This window comes from Elgaria multicarinata, chromosome 3 (assembly GCF_023053635.1).
Source record: "Elgaria multicarinata webbii isolate HBS135686 ecotype San Diego chromosome 3, rElgMul1.1.pri, whole genome shotgun sequence".
NCBI lineage: Eukaryota > Metazoa > Chordata > Lepidosauria > Squamata > Anguidae > Elgaria > Elgaria multicarinata.
Window position 1 is genome coordinate 118,687,572 of NC_086173.1, and position 14,633 is coordinate 118,702,204.

Consider the following 14,633-nt stretch of genomic DNA (forward strand, 5'->3'; position numbering starts at 1 on the left):
TTAAGGTCCTGTGTATCTTAAGAAGCCCTCCTCTCATATGTAGCATCTTATAACCTGCTAAGACAGGGATGTAAAAAGTGCACCCCACTCTGCATCTCCTGTTGAAAAAGAGAGGAAAAAATTCTCTAAGAATGAGGCTTAACCATAAAGTCTGACCATAGAGTATTTCCCCCTTCCCCCCTTCTTTTGGTGGCAGAGGGATGGAAAGGTTTAAAATCTGTGAGTGAGTAGGTGTATGTGTAAAGTGGGGAGGAGTATTGACTGTATGTGAGTGAGTAGGTGGAGACATGCGTGTGGGTCAGGGGGAGCTGGCCCCTGACAAGATTACCCCCCCTCAAGGGAATGGAACACAAGTCGCCCATCCCTGTATTAAACTAGAGCTTTAAAATATTAGCATGCATACTACACAAGTGCTGGGTGAGTGAGTGAATAGTGTGTGTGTGTGTGTGTGTGTTCATTGCATGTGAGTGTGCCTATGTGCTGCGCACATGCATATGTGCACGAGTGCAGCCCCCACCCCAGAAATCACCAAGTGGCCAAAAAGGTTGTGTACCTCTGCACTAAGGGTCCCATGCTCTGTGCCCTGTCTTTTATAGAGGTAGGAGTTCAAGGATATACATCATTCTTCTATAGTGGCATCTACGCTGTAGAGTGCTCTACATAGTTGGGTTATTCAGGTCCCTTCCCTGAAGATTTTTCAACTCCAAGTTAAAGCCTGTGTTTTTAACATAGGGGTTTTATTTCTATTTATTATACAGCTCTTATTTTATTGTGAGTTGTAATGTTTTTATGTTTGCTGTAATCCACTCTGGGTGTCATGTGAATGACAGAGAATGCAGCATGTAAATATTTAAACAAACAATATATTACTTGGGATAAGTCCTGTTGAATTTAATCTTACTTTATGTGACTATGATTAGGATCACAGAGGAATAGTGGAACACTGTAATATAGCTGGCAAAGCCACTGCTTGAGTTTGGGCAATAGCTGTGCTTCATAAATCATGAAGAATGCTCATAAGTTGTTTCTTAAGACAACTTATGTCTTAAGACATCTGAAAGGAGGCAGCACTTACTCTTTCATTGCTTCTAGCAAAATGAAAGCCACAACCTTAGTTAAAGCAACGCCTGCATCTTTTGCCCAAGTTCCTTGATCTCACTTTCTTCTTTTCAGTGCCACCCTTGGGCTCAAACTAAACATGGTGCAGGAGATGTGTAATTCAATCTCTTCATTTGTTGTTGTTTTGTTTTGCAAAAAGTAGCGATGGGGTTTGGATTGGGGCAATAGTGATGGTTGGGCTGCTTAACCTCTTTTCCCACTTCTCCAGAGCTATTAATAGACATGGAGGGAAGAATGTTCAGGCACTCACATTGTTTCCCCCCTCAGCAGCTAATAGCTGTTTTCAAAATTGGGGAATGAGCATGGGGTGGGGAGAGAGATTTTAAAAAGCTAGAGCTTCTTCTTTTTTTGACACATTATAGAGATGGGAAGGAAGAAAATGGGATATCCTTTCTGGAATCTGCTGTCCGAAATGACTTTGTGGTACTGCCAGGCCCTCCTCCTTGTTCCTGCTCTCGTGTACTCAGGCCTCCATTTTATGGTCTGGACCCCTGCAGAGACATTGAGTGATATATATATATATATCAGCATGCTGGGCAAACGTTGGAGTAGTTTAACCAACTATGTCTGTGGTGGCTATGCAATCATGGTGTGGTCTCTGAAGATGCTGGTTTATGGTTCATAAGATCCTGCTGGATCAGGCCAAAGTCCAATCAAGTCCAGCATTCCATTTCTTACTGTGGCCTTTGGGAAACCCACAATCAGGACATGAGGGCAATAGGACCTTCCTGCTTGTGCTCCCCAGCAACTGGGATTCAGAGGCATGCTGTCCCTGATCCTGGAGGCAGTATATATAGCCATCATGATGACTAGTAGCCATTGAGCAATATCCATAAGGTAGGTCAGCCTTCCCCAATGTAGGTCCCTCCAGAGGTCTTGGCCTATGACTTATATTATACCTGACAATTAGCCATATTGGCTGGGACTGATGGAAGTTGTAATCTAAAACATCTGGAGATACCAGGCTGGGGAAGCCTGAGGCAGGCAGGTCGTTATTTGGTCTAGAGACAAAGGGGTAGTTCGCAATTATCATGTGTTTTGAACACACTCTAAAAACATACATGAATGCTTATTAATGTTACTACTGCTACTAAAATAGTTGGATGCACAGAAGTTTATGGCATAGAATCCTAAATCTCGCTGTCACTTTCTTTCTTGTCTCTCCTTTTGTAATGGCTGTGTTGATCTGAGCCAGATGCAGGGCATGATGAAGAACCCTTGCCTGTATGAACCCCAACTTTCTCTTTATATTGCTCCAGAGAAGCTTTTTCTTTTTGCTACCCTCCGGCTGTATATTAGATATTAGATAGGTAGACAGTTTATTTGAAATTACCCACAGACCATTTACATAATATACCATACACACTGCTGCAATTGCCTTTTTTGAGACTGGTGGAGTGAGAGCAGAATTCTCAATGAGAAATTAGCTAGAGTAATTATTAGTATTGAAGTAATTACCAGCTTCAGGATGAGGAGAAAGGTTAATAAGAGGCTTTTTTTGGTAAATGTTTATTCCTTTGGGTGGAAGGAGGAAATGATAGGCAGGAAGAAAGTCGCTTCTTGATAGGGTTGCTCTGATTTACAGGCATCCTTCTCCATACCCTATGCCTCCACCTTCTTATACCTGGCAAGAGATGGGATGTAGAAGAGTCTTTATAGAAATGATGCCTTCACAGGCAGCTCCAGTTTTGTTGCAAAGAAGGATCTGGAAAATGTTATCTTTCAGCTGTACTAGAGCCCTCCTTGCTGTAAGCACGAGGAGGTCAAACAGCCTTGGAGAGTTGTAGGCAGTAAGCCATTTGTTCTATCTCATCCTTCTCTTCTGGGATAGAAGGTGGTTGTGTTTCTTTTGATCCATTTTCTTCTCATATGCAATGAAGTTCCCACTCCTCCCTCTCCTTAGGATCCCCGTTTCCTCAATTTGCCACTAAATGCCTTTGCCTATCTATGCTCCATAGGAATTTCTGAGAGATATAGCAGAATGCCCTCTGGGACCATTGAGAAGAGACCTAAACTGTTAACACATTTTGGCAGGTGTGCTCACTTCTCTATGAATGCCTGGATGATAACAAACAGGAAGTGTGCAAAAGCATGTACAGCTGTTCATGGCACTTCTGCTCTCTCTTCTGCATGGGTTTACATAACTTGACTCCTTGAGTGAGACCAGTTAGCACAGAGGCAGCTTTGTGGGTGCATTTACCATATCAAGCATTCTGACTCCCCCCCCCCTCTGTTCATGATGATTCCCACCATGTGTTTAAGTGCACATATAAAGCAATCGTTTGTACTAATATGCCTAGACTAATGCGATGTATTGAAGAAAGGTTACTAGGAGTGCAGACCAGCACGTAACCACTCACTCGTTGCCTGTAGCAAGTACGAATCAATACAGCCAATCGGGGGAGTTTTGTGGGAATCATAGGATTGTGTAAAGTGGTGGTGAGATAATGGTGACTATGCTGGAGGGACATCTTGCTTGCGCCTCATGTGTTGTCACTACACACATTGTAAACAAGCACCTGATAGCATGCATTTGAAGGTTCTTTTTCTTGTCCAGTTGCTTTCTTCAGTTTCTAACTTTTTTGGCTATTGTAAACTTCACATGGAAGTAATTATTCTTAAAGGTGCTCTTTCTCTCATCAATATGGGTCTTAAACACCCCAGGGCTCTGCAATGAAATCCACCCCTTGTCTCCCCAGCTGCTGCCTTTCTTCCTCTAACAATAAATCTGAATCTCACCGTGGTTTCCAGTCTTTTTGGCATGTGCACCACAAGTCAAGTCCAAATCTGGGACAATGCTTTTCCAGTGTGCGTTATGGTACATGGGCAGCCTTCACCTCTTCCTAGGGGTGGCTTTGTATTCTGCTGAGCTAGAGAGCAGGCAGCAACGCATCACAGGAGAGGCAGGCAGGAGTGTGTGGGCCTGACCTTGGGTCACGTTCAGGTACATGACAAGCTGCTGTTGCTTTGCCACTTCTGCAAAAGGTTGGGCACCTATAGAATAACATAACACATCTCTTACAGAGCAATCCTATACATGTTTACTGGGACATAAGTCCCACTGTGTTTAATGAGGCTTACTTGCTAGTAAGTGTGTTCAGGATTGCAGCCTAAGCTGGCAGTGCTGGCTCTTCTTTCCTACAGAAGAAGTTTCCTAAGCTTGAGAATAATGTCTGTTTCTGTGATGTCTGGCATGCCTCAAGTCAAAGCACATCTACCATATTTGAATTCTGCCCACCCAACATGGAGTTCAGTGTGGGGTCATTTCATTGTGTCCTCAACACAGCCCTTTGAGGAAGTTTCAGCTAAGAGAGAGAGAGAGTGACTTGGCTAGGGTCACCCATTTATTTATTTAAAATAGTTCTTGTCCGCCTTTTAGGGTAGGAGTCCTCCCAAGGTGGCATACAATGAAACACATAGTAAAAATCAATGCGGCAATAAAACAGTAAAAAGTCAATCAAAACAGTGACAGCAAACATTCTAAAAACATCATTGATGGTGCTATATAAATAAATAAATAATAATAATAATAATAATAATAATAATCAAACACTATCATAAAATAAAACTTACAATAGACAACTGCAGCTATAACCCAGGCAGGATCTACACTACTGCCTTAAAAGGGTTTATAACAGTAGTGACAGCTGTTAAGGGCCAGGACACACTTTGTCCATATACAGTTTTCAAACCGTTTTCAAAGTGTCATATCCTGTAGATCTGGCTCCAGTCTGATAGCACATAAGCAGGAGAAGACCAGATTGAAGTAGTAAGTTTTCAGGGACTTCTTAAATGCCTGCATTGATGGAGCATGGTGGATCCCCAATGACAACTTATTCCAGAGGTGTGGGGCTACCACGGAAAAGACCTTCTCTCACATAGACACTGCCTAATTGCTCTCACAGCTGGGCAAATGAGAAGGGACTCACTTGCTGATTTTAGTGTGGGTAGGCTAATTCGGAAACACACCAGTAACCAGTGCAGCTGGTGCAGTATAAATGTTATATGACTGAATTGCCTCCCCCCACCAACAGTTCGGTGACTGCGTTCTGCACCTGCTGAAGTTTCTGGATTGTCTTCAAAGGCAGGCCCACATAAAGCGCAGCACAGTAGTCTAGCCTGGATGTCACTTGTGCATGGATAACTAAGGCAAGGGCCATCCTCTCAAAATACAGCAGCAGCAGGCTGGTGAAATGCACTCATGGACACTGCAGCTGCCTGGGCTGCTGCCCCAGTTAGTGCCGACTCTAGGAGAACTGCCAGACTACGCACTTGATGAATTAGCTTCATAGCTAAGTAGGGATTCGAACCGAGGTCCCCCTGGTCCAAGCACAATATGCTATCTCCTACATCATACTGGCTCTGATAGCTGCTTTGGTGGAGCAGTTACAGTGGCTTTATGTTTTGCTATTAGATATCTCATTTCCTTCCTCAGCACTACTTGGTGGATTAATATAATCGTGGAATTACCCCAGTAGTTAAATGTTACTGCTGGAATGACTAACACACCCACAGATCGATTTTAAAACTAGGGTAAGAATGTATTGATTGATTGGGCTTTGAATATGGCCCATAAAAGGATTGGAAGGGTGCATTCGTCAAGACAGTGCAGCCTGTGGGGAATTGTTGCCATGTGCAAAAGAAAGAGTACAGATTCTCCTTCTCGCAACTGTGAATGAGAAAGCTACTAATTACAGCCCCAGATAATAAGTATAAAATAAGTATGATAATATATTTTTAGCTAACTATTTAGCTAACTATATAAAATAAGTATGATAATATCTTCTTAGCTAACTATTGGCTTTATAGCACTATACAACATTTAGAGTGGCTTATCAGATAGAACCGACTCTTGCTAGAGTAAAAGACTCTAGTGAATAGAGAGTCAGACTCGGAATGAGAAGAACTGGGTTCAAATTTCCACTCAGTCATGAAGCTGTTCTTGGCCAGTTATGATCTTGTTCTGGGCATAGTTCAATACTTCTTGAATGATTAAGCCTTTAGGCTTGGGACCCATTGTACTTTAAGAGCCTGGCCTCATCTATTACTCTCTGCTTTGATGGACTAAGGGGAGATCCCCAATCCCTGTGCCCCAAGCATGCAGAGACATATGGGGCGTGCCCCTGATGATTTTGGAACAGCATTCTCCCTGGAGCCTCCCTAAAGCTTAGAACCTGGGACTAGGGCCACTTTATGCTGAAGTTCTAAACTGCTTTGAATATTTTAACAGAAAAGTAATATGTACATATTTTAAATGAATTAAAATATTTTAGATTTGTAAGGCTTTTAGTTTGGGCTGATTTGGTGTCATAGGAGTTGGATGGATGTTTCACATGGGTGTTGAAATTAGTTTTATTTGTTTTTATATCGTCCAGTTTGTATATGTCTTAATATAATGTTCCTGGCACAAGCTTTTGGAACTAGAAAAGCTGAAATAAATAAATAGATAAATCTCAGTTGTACGCACAAAGTGAGGTTGATTACTAATGCAGATATTCTAGTAACTTCAGATAGTGGCCTATTGACAAAGCTTTTAGCATTCAAATAGAAATAATTGACCAGCAGGGGGGTTACAGACTCTTGTAATGACCTATATTTGATATGCAGGAGAAAGAGCTTGCAGAATCGATGCATGCTCCCCCGTGAAGGCCCTGGATTTCAGGTTTACTTGAAGACGGTATCACATGTTACGATGGAGGCACATGTTTAAAATGGAGCATATACCTGCTTCTATCCTGCAGTGCGAGAGGAGACAATATGGCTTCTTTTCACTGTGTCTACACCGTGGAAACATGCAGCAGAGAGTCAGGGCGGATGGGGGGCAGAGTGTCAACTGTGGCTCCCTGGGGTCAGTTTGTGTGATATATATACAGTGAAGGAAGGAGCTATGCCTCCCTCACACATTTTAGAGGGTGCTAAGTGGACTGGGATGGTAAATTGAGGCAAAGAAGGCCAGGATGATAAGAAGTATAGAAGGTAACTGTTGGAAGCAAGGATCTCATAGGGGGTGTGTGTGTGTGTGTGTGTGTGTGTGTGTGTGAGAGAGAGAGAGAGAGAGAGAGAGAGAGAGAGAGAGAGGCCTTTCAGACAACGTGCTAAACCATGCTGCTTAACCACAAAATGGTTAATAGAATGCTTAACCATGGTTTACGGGGTCGTCTGACACACGTTTTCCCTAACCATCTGCCCCGTTAACCACATTGTGGTTAGGCTCACTAAGGAAAATTTAAGCACAACAGGGTTAAAAGTGTTGTCTGCAAGCATTCCGCCTGTGGTTAGCGTTAACCACAGCTGAACATGGTTAAGCTAACCACAAAGCCCAGGGTGTCGTCTGAACCAGGCCATTGAGAGATTTTTGTCATTTAGGGGCTAGCTCCGTAGGTGGAGTGAGGCAAGTTTCAGAACAGGAATTTTAGGGGGGGGCCCTGCTGGGCTTGTAGGAGAAAATGAGCAGCTGCAGACCCACGTTCCAGTATGTGTTTTAGCGGAGCAGCTGTCAGGCTGCGTATGAGGGCTCCTCACGATCACACCTGCATTCCTGGACAACCTCACCACAGGCCCAAGACACGTTCCCTGCAGGGAGCCAACCTCTCCACTGCTCTGCCTCTGCTGATCAGCCTTTCTTAGCTCAGGGGTGTCTCTCTTAATCAAATACATTTGTTTTGTAAAACTGACTAAAAATAATCTGGGGCTGGTGTGTGCTGGATGTTGGCGGTGAATCAAAGGCGCTGCTCTAATTAAACGGGCCCTGGTTTGTTTGTGAGCCGCATACATTTCCATGCTAATCAGGCACACGCCAGGATCCAGCCTCCTAAACCCAACTTCCTTTGCCTGATTGGAACGTATGCAAATGGACGGATGGGGAGTCTATTTATTGCAACTGGGGAAATGAAGCTGTAGCACACTCTGTGGGGTTTTGTTGGGGGGTTAAGTGGGAGGGGCCTTGCTTTGCTTGGGGGTTCACAAAGATCAAAGAGAGCCTAGTGATGAAATAATACTAGTAGAACTGAATCTCTCACTACTCAGCTTCAGTGGCTGAGCCTGGGCTCTAGTACTATGAAAGACGGAGAAATATCTCTCTCCATATTCATAATTTGTGTGGGTGAAAGGCTAGCGGTGACCCTGTGACCGTCATCCCTGTCACTGATGAGATGCCACTCCTTTAAAGGTCCCAGATAGTTGCACGGTCTGGACTATTCAGTTAAAGTGATACATCACCACTTTAACTGGATGTGACATATAATTAGAAAGGGCCAAACGGCCTCTGCGTCCAGTTCTCTGTAGTGAGACAGGACCAGGGTACCAACTATTACCCTCTACAGTTCAGCTTATACAGATTGGTCCGTAAGTGTGCCACAAACAGAAAGGCAGGATCACTGCAGAAAGAAAGATACTTTCTGGGCAAATAGCTGGAGATGACTCATGATAATCAGCCAGGTAGCAGCTGAATTAAGAGAAACAACCCTGAGGTATTTTCCTCCCTGCCATTGGTAGACCAGGGCCCAGTGGTGCCTTTTAATGCATTTATGGCCTCTGTAGTGAAAGCAGGGTTTTTAGCATAAGCTTTATTGTCACTGGGAGTGATAATGGGATTAGAGCATTTGCTCTATCCCTGCTATGCCTAGAACAAAGGTGCTGTTTGACCCTCTCCTCTGAAGCACGGCTGGTATCAAAACACATGGGTCCTTTATTGTAATACGGAAGGGATAGTATGTGTAAATCTTCCACTGGCTCCCAATATGTACCCCTTTATATCAAAGGCACCATGTCACTGATGCACAGGAAGCTGTGCCAGGTTGCAAGTTCTTAGGTGCTCCACCTTCCTGACACAGAGCATTTCAAGAGCCGCACAATTATTCAGTTGTTGGAAAGTTTGGCATGCGAAGAAAGCCGACCAAAACAAAGCTTATGTTCAACTTTAAAATGTTTATTAATGGAGTCATAAATGATACCTGTTCTGGAAGAGTATGAAGATGATAAATGCTGAAATGAGTTCACACAACACACTAACTCATCATGTCTGATCGCAATACATTTCCTGCAGAGTGTCTTATCGTGTTGTCTTATCGTAGCGCTTTTCTTGTAACTTGGGTTATCGTATTGTTTGAACAAAGTGCATTTTCCAGAGGGTTGCTCATTAACCATGCAGGTGGCTTGTTAATCATCCTGTACAACCCAAGAACAACCCATGGAATCTCAAGGTGGTTGTTTGAGAAAATTAAACTGCACCCTGCAGAAACACGCTGCTTTCAGAAAACACGATAACCTACCCTGCGTAAAACGCACTGCGTTCAGACAGCACATTAACCCACACTGTGGAAAATGTATTCCATTCAGACAACAAGATACCCACTCTGTGGAAAATGTGCTGTATTCAGACAACACAATAACCCACGTTCAGCAGCAACCCACACAGGTTAGCATGTTGTGTGAACCCAGCTAAAGATTGCTTGGAATGTCACCATGGCAAAGAGTTAGGCTATGATAATTGGTCAAAGAGGAAAAGCCAGTATGCATGCCTGCGTTCAGGCAGTTATTTGTGAATGACTCTGTTGATTTTTCTCTGGTTGTGCATGAGGTGGGATTAAGTTCTCAGTGAATGAAATAGCTTTAACAGCCACTCTTTCTTCACCCCTCTCACAGTATGGAGATATGTGTATGTAATGGAAAGCTCACCCAGTTAAAGGAGCTTAATGTGTCTTTTCTTTCTTCTCCTCGGCAGTGCTTGTGTGACTGCCAATAATTCTCTCCACTCCCCTTACCAGCCATTTGCACTTACTCTGGAGCTATTAACACATTGTCCAGCAGTCCCCAGCTTCATTTAAAGTTCATTAGATTTAACTGAAGAGCATTAATGTGCATTGAAGTGCATAATCTAGTTTTATTTTAAATAGAAAGCAGGTGGAGCTATTCCTTTACTTAACTCTGTTTCAAGGAGTGCTTTTATTAATGGAAGGGCAAAGAAATGGCAACTTGAGTAAGGACTAAAATGTCAAGGGGAACTGGAAGGGGCTCTTGTTGACTGACCAAATAAGGTTGACTGTTAACAGCTACAAAAACAAACAAAGGGCAGGCTTTTGTTTAGGAAATTCTTCTGGACTCTTAATTTCCTTTTCTGCTTCAGTGCTGTGGCAGCCAAAACATGCTCTTGGTATGGTGTTCTTGAACATTCTCAGTGTTTTTTTTTCTTTCTTTAAAGCATCAGACTATGGCTTGGGTGTAGCTGGAAGCCATGACGTTTTAAGGGACATGGGCAAGGATAAGGACTACAGATCAGATATACTTTAAAGTCCTCAGAGGTTTCTTTCTTCCTGTGGCTACTATGCCTCCCCCCCCCCCCCCGCCCCGGATAACTACAGGCACAGAAATGGCAAATTATTTCTTTTGCATTTAAGAAATGTCAACCATCATAATTGTGCAAGAAATCATAAGAACAAATGTTAACACTGTCAACTCTTCTTTCAGATTCTTGTGGACCCTGCCAATCCCATTGGACGTTCAGCGTTGCAGTATGAGAATGTCGTTGCCCATGAAGGCAGCTCCATCCTACGGGACTTAGTGCTCAGTCCTGATCTCCAGTACCTCTATGCCATGACTGAGAAACAGGTAAGAATTTGAGCTTGGCTACAGCTGGCTTCTTTTACAGAACTGCGAGCTCAGCAGCAGCAAGGCCCATAACTGGATGAACAGCCCTTTCTGTTTTATAGTGCTTGATATGATATTCCTCCATCACAGGGCCTTGGCATCTGGCTTTGGGTAGGGCTGTCGAAGCAGCCAAACAAAAATACTTTCTAGGAATGCGTCATTCTCTTTATTAGTACAGTTTTTATTAGCAGTTGAGCTCATGGTATACGAATGGAGTTCACTGCAATAAAATTGTTTGTGTGGATGACAAGCAGCACCTTTACTGGACTCAGCACCAGAGGGATAGCTCTTCTAAGGGCTCCTTCTTAATGAACAAGCAGCTTCCATCTTCTGAAGGATGAGAGCATATACAGAACTCCAAGTGTGTCGAGTTTTAGCCTACCTTCCAAATGGACAGAATCAGCCAAATGTGGAGAAGCACCAAAGCTCAGCTTGCACGGTCACCCATTATATGATGGCTTCTTCTTGTGGGACTGGTGGCTGGTCTTGTGGGCCTGGGCTGGTCATGAAAAGGGATTCTCAATCCATTCAGTTTGGCTCAATAAGAAATTTCCTCTCTCTGTTTCTATGGAAAGCACAGTGCAAGTGGGGTACTTTGGTATTTTTCCCTGCAAATTACTACAGATCCAAACTTTACCCATTTTACCTTGCCCAATTTTGCTACAGAGTCTTTTGCTTGTGAATCCATTTGTATTATCAATTTAAGCCCCTTAATTCTCCTCAGGCTGCTACAAGTACTAACCATTTTGAGAAACTCATGTATCTCTGAAGTTTAGATATTCTTTGGGTGGGCCTGTTCAGAAGACACCTTAAATCATAGCTTTAACCACACCGAATAAGGCTTTTTGCTTTATTCACCATGGTTAAAGCCATGGTTTAAGGTGTCTTCTGAACAGGGTCGTGTTTTCTGCAGTCAAGGCAATTCCACGAATAAAATGCTCAAATGTGACATGACACTAACTAACAGACCTATCTGTTTAAGCCAAGGTCTGTCCTGATCACATATAAAGGTGTGTGTGTGATGAGAATCTGGCCTCAGAGTAAACAGGCCATGCATGAATGAGGGAAATTAAACACTCCCCCGCAGCTTACCTTCCTGTAGTGTTTCGTCCCCCACACCCGCTCCAAATAACTTTTACCCAGCTGAGTTCTCTTCCAGTATTGGAGCTATGGTGAGGAAAAAAGCATCAGGGGAAAAGCACAGCCCTTTTGCTCAAAACATTGGACCCCAACCCCACATACATGAATGGGGAAGATGGGGATTTAAATAAATGGACCTGCTGCCATCATGTCTAGGCCCGGACCCCATTTTTTCAGCCATCTTAAATCATGTCTGATTGAATTTTCAGGTGTCTGTTCATGGAATGAAGAAAATCTGTTTGAGTCTGTCCACAGGGGGAAACGAACTTATTATTAGGAAGCAAATGAATCATAGGTGCATGCAACTTCTCTTCCAAAGCAGATTCATTAGACCTCTTTTGCAAGAGCCTTGTCATTTGACAGATTGCCTTGGCTGCAGGTATTAGAGAAGGCACTTCTGCATTGCTCCAGCAAGATAAACAGGTGTTTATGCGAGTGAGGAGTACCATAGCCAACACTGTGGCCGTGTAGCCAAACCTTAGTTCTGACATGCTTCAATCCAAGGCTCTAGGATTTGCCATGGTGTTTTGCAATTTCACTGGTGACCTCCAGTTTTGGGTCGCAATGTCATCTATAATTCCTTGCCCATTATACCTCGCCATTGACTGGGGGTTGGGGGTGGAAATGATGTCATAGAGGGTAGTAAGATTTAAACTAATGACCCCTATCCCCGATGAGTCTCCCTCATTTACTCATCACTTAGGAGAAAGCTGGGGGAAATGTTGCCTGACTGGACTTGCTTTGCTCCCCTGCCCCAAGCAGCCTCCCAAATCTGCTTTGCAGGGTCCCTTAACCTTCTGGAGCTATGTGGGTGGTGGGTGGGATGGGGCCTACAGGCTGGAGGGGAAACCTGTTCTGCCAGTGGTTTCTGTTCCAGTGGCAGATGGCCAGGGATTGCATACGACCCGTAGATGGATGCATAACATTCCTTTGCTTATCAGGAAGTCTTCATGAAGAAGGGAGCGAAATGCAGACAAAAAGATTATGCAACATGTTTCTTGCATTGTTTAGTCTGTGACTGCCTTATTCAAGCTGTGTATGTTTGTCCGTTTAGTCTGTGATTATAGTTGGATGTGAGGACCCTGAGCTTCCTCTAGTCTCAATGTGTAGGATTGGAACTGGGGAGGGGTGTGTGTGTGTTGGGATTTATACCTGATTATAACCAAGTATGTAGAGTTGCTCTGATAGGGGATCCATCTCTCTTTGTTTAGGCACAGAATTTATTTATTTATTTTTAATCATGTTCCATTGTGTGTCCAGATAGGAACCCATAGTATCTAACAGCATAAAAATACAAAAATAACAAAGCAATATTAGATAACATAATAGAAACATAGCGATGAAACAGTTGGCTGTCAGGAAACTAGCAGGTCCTTCTCATCAGCAGCTCAGAATCACATCCTCAAACAGTCCCAAAATCCTCATGGAATAACCAGGTCTCGACCAGTCATCCGAGGGCATATAATGATGGGGGCCATGCAGGCCTCGCTTGAGGGAAGTGTTCCTGCTCCTCATCCCCACCTGGAGCAGGAGTGATAGGAAGCATATATGGGAGAAGGTGGCTCTTAAGTAACTCGAATCCTTTAGAACGTTAAAGGTAAGAACGAGCACCTTGAATTGAGCTGGAAGTAAATATGTAATCATTGAAGACCAGATAGGACTATAGTTGGAGGGTTCACCAGGCCAGCCCCAGGCAACCATCTGGCAGCTGCACTGTGGAACAGTTGAACCTTCCCAGATGCATTACACTAGTCTAGTCTAGAGGCTACAAAAACATAAATGATTGTGGCTAGCTCAGTATTCTTTGGGAAAGCTGCTTCAAGAGCACTCCCGGTCACTACAGCCACCTGCTTAGGCTCGTCGGTTTTAACGCTGGCACTTCAAATGCATCGAATAAAATGTAATAAAAATAGATGATTCAGGCATTTAAAAATAAAAAGAGAAAAATGCAGACAACATGTTATTCCTTGAGTTGTTGTTTTTTAGACAGCAAGTTAAAGGCGTTCAAATAAAATTAAATCTGAAAGCCCTTTGAACTAAGGATAGAAACCGTTCAGAAAGAGAAATGGATATAACAAACATGGTTGCTCTTTAGATTGGCTAAGTAGTAGAAGAAAATGAAGCAGAAATCTACCTTTACATTACCCTCCTCCTTTCTTATGAGCTCCAAAATGATCAAATCAGATGCTTTCTGTAGTGTAGAATCCTTTCCTCCTCTATCAATGATTAGCAACATTTACTGAAATCCCCTCTCCCCTCGGAATGCATGCCTGTCTAACCCTTTCAGGCTTGCTTGCATGCTTGGTTGCTAAATAGCTCTGTAAAAGCGACTTCTTTGTTCGGAATGATGGAGGAACGGGATGAAGTGGCACACCTGCTACTAATGAAAACAGTAGTCCTGAAAAGACTGCATGGGCCTTTGATAGGTACACGGTCAAGCAGGGCTGGAAAAATCCCAGATACCAGATTAACCAGGGACCTAAACATCCAACCCTTTCCCTAGAAATATATTCAGTTCTTTGCAGTCTAGAAATGTACAATTATTATTTTTTCCAGACCTGGTCAAGTGCCATCCAGAGTCTCTGGATTATGTGAATATTTTTGACCCAGTTGCATTTAGGTGAAAAATAGCATACTGTCTTAATGTGATTGCAAGGCAGATTTGTCTCCGCTGCATGCAGTATTTGAAGCCAAGTGTGCAGGATGTAGATAATGTAGCCTGCGGTTGT

The 14,633-nt window shown here is 43.3% G+C and overlaps 1 protein-coding gene across 2 annotated transcripts in view; it reads left to right on the forward strand.

Annotated features, from left to right (window-relative positions):
• PLXNA1 (plexin A1) overlaps positions 1-14,633 on the forward strand; it is a 340,506-nt gene that overhangs the window by 165,260 nt on the left and 160,613 nt on the right. For both annotated transcript variants that reach the window (XM_063121369.1, XM_063121370.1), the window contains exon 4: positions 10,585-10,725. In XM_063121369.1, coding sequence (XP_062977439.1) covers positions 10,585-10,725 — 141 coding nt within the window. The remainder of the gene's footprint in view (positions 1-10,584; positions 10,726-14,633) is intronic.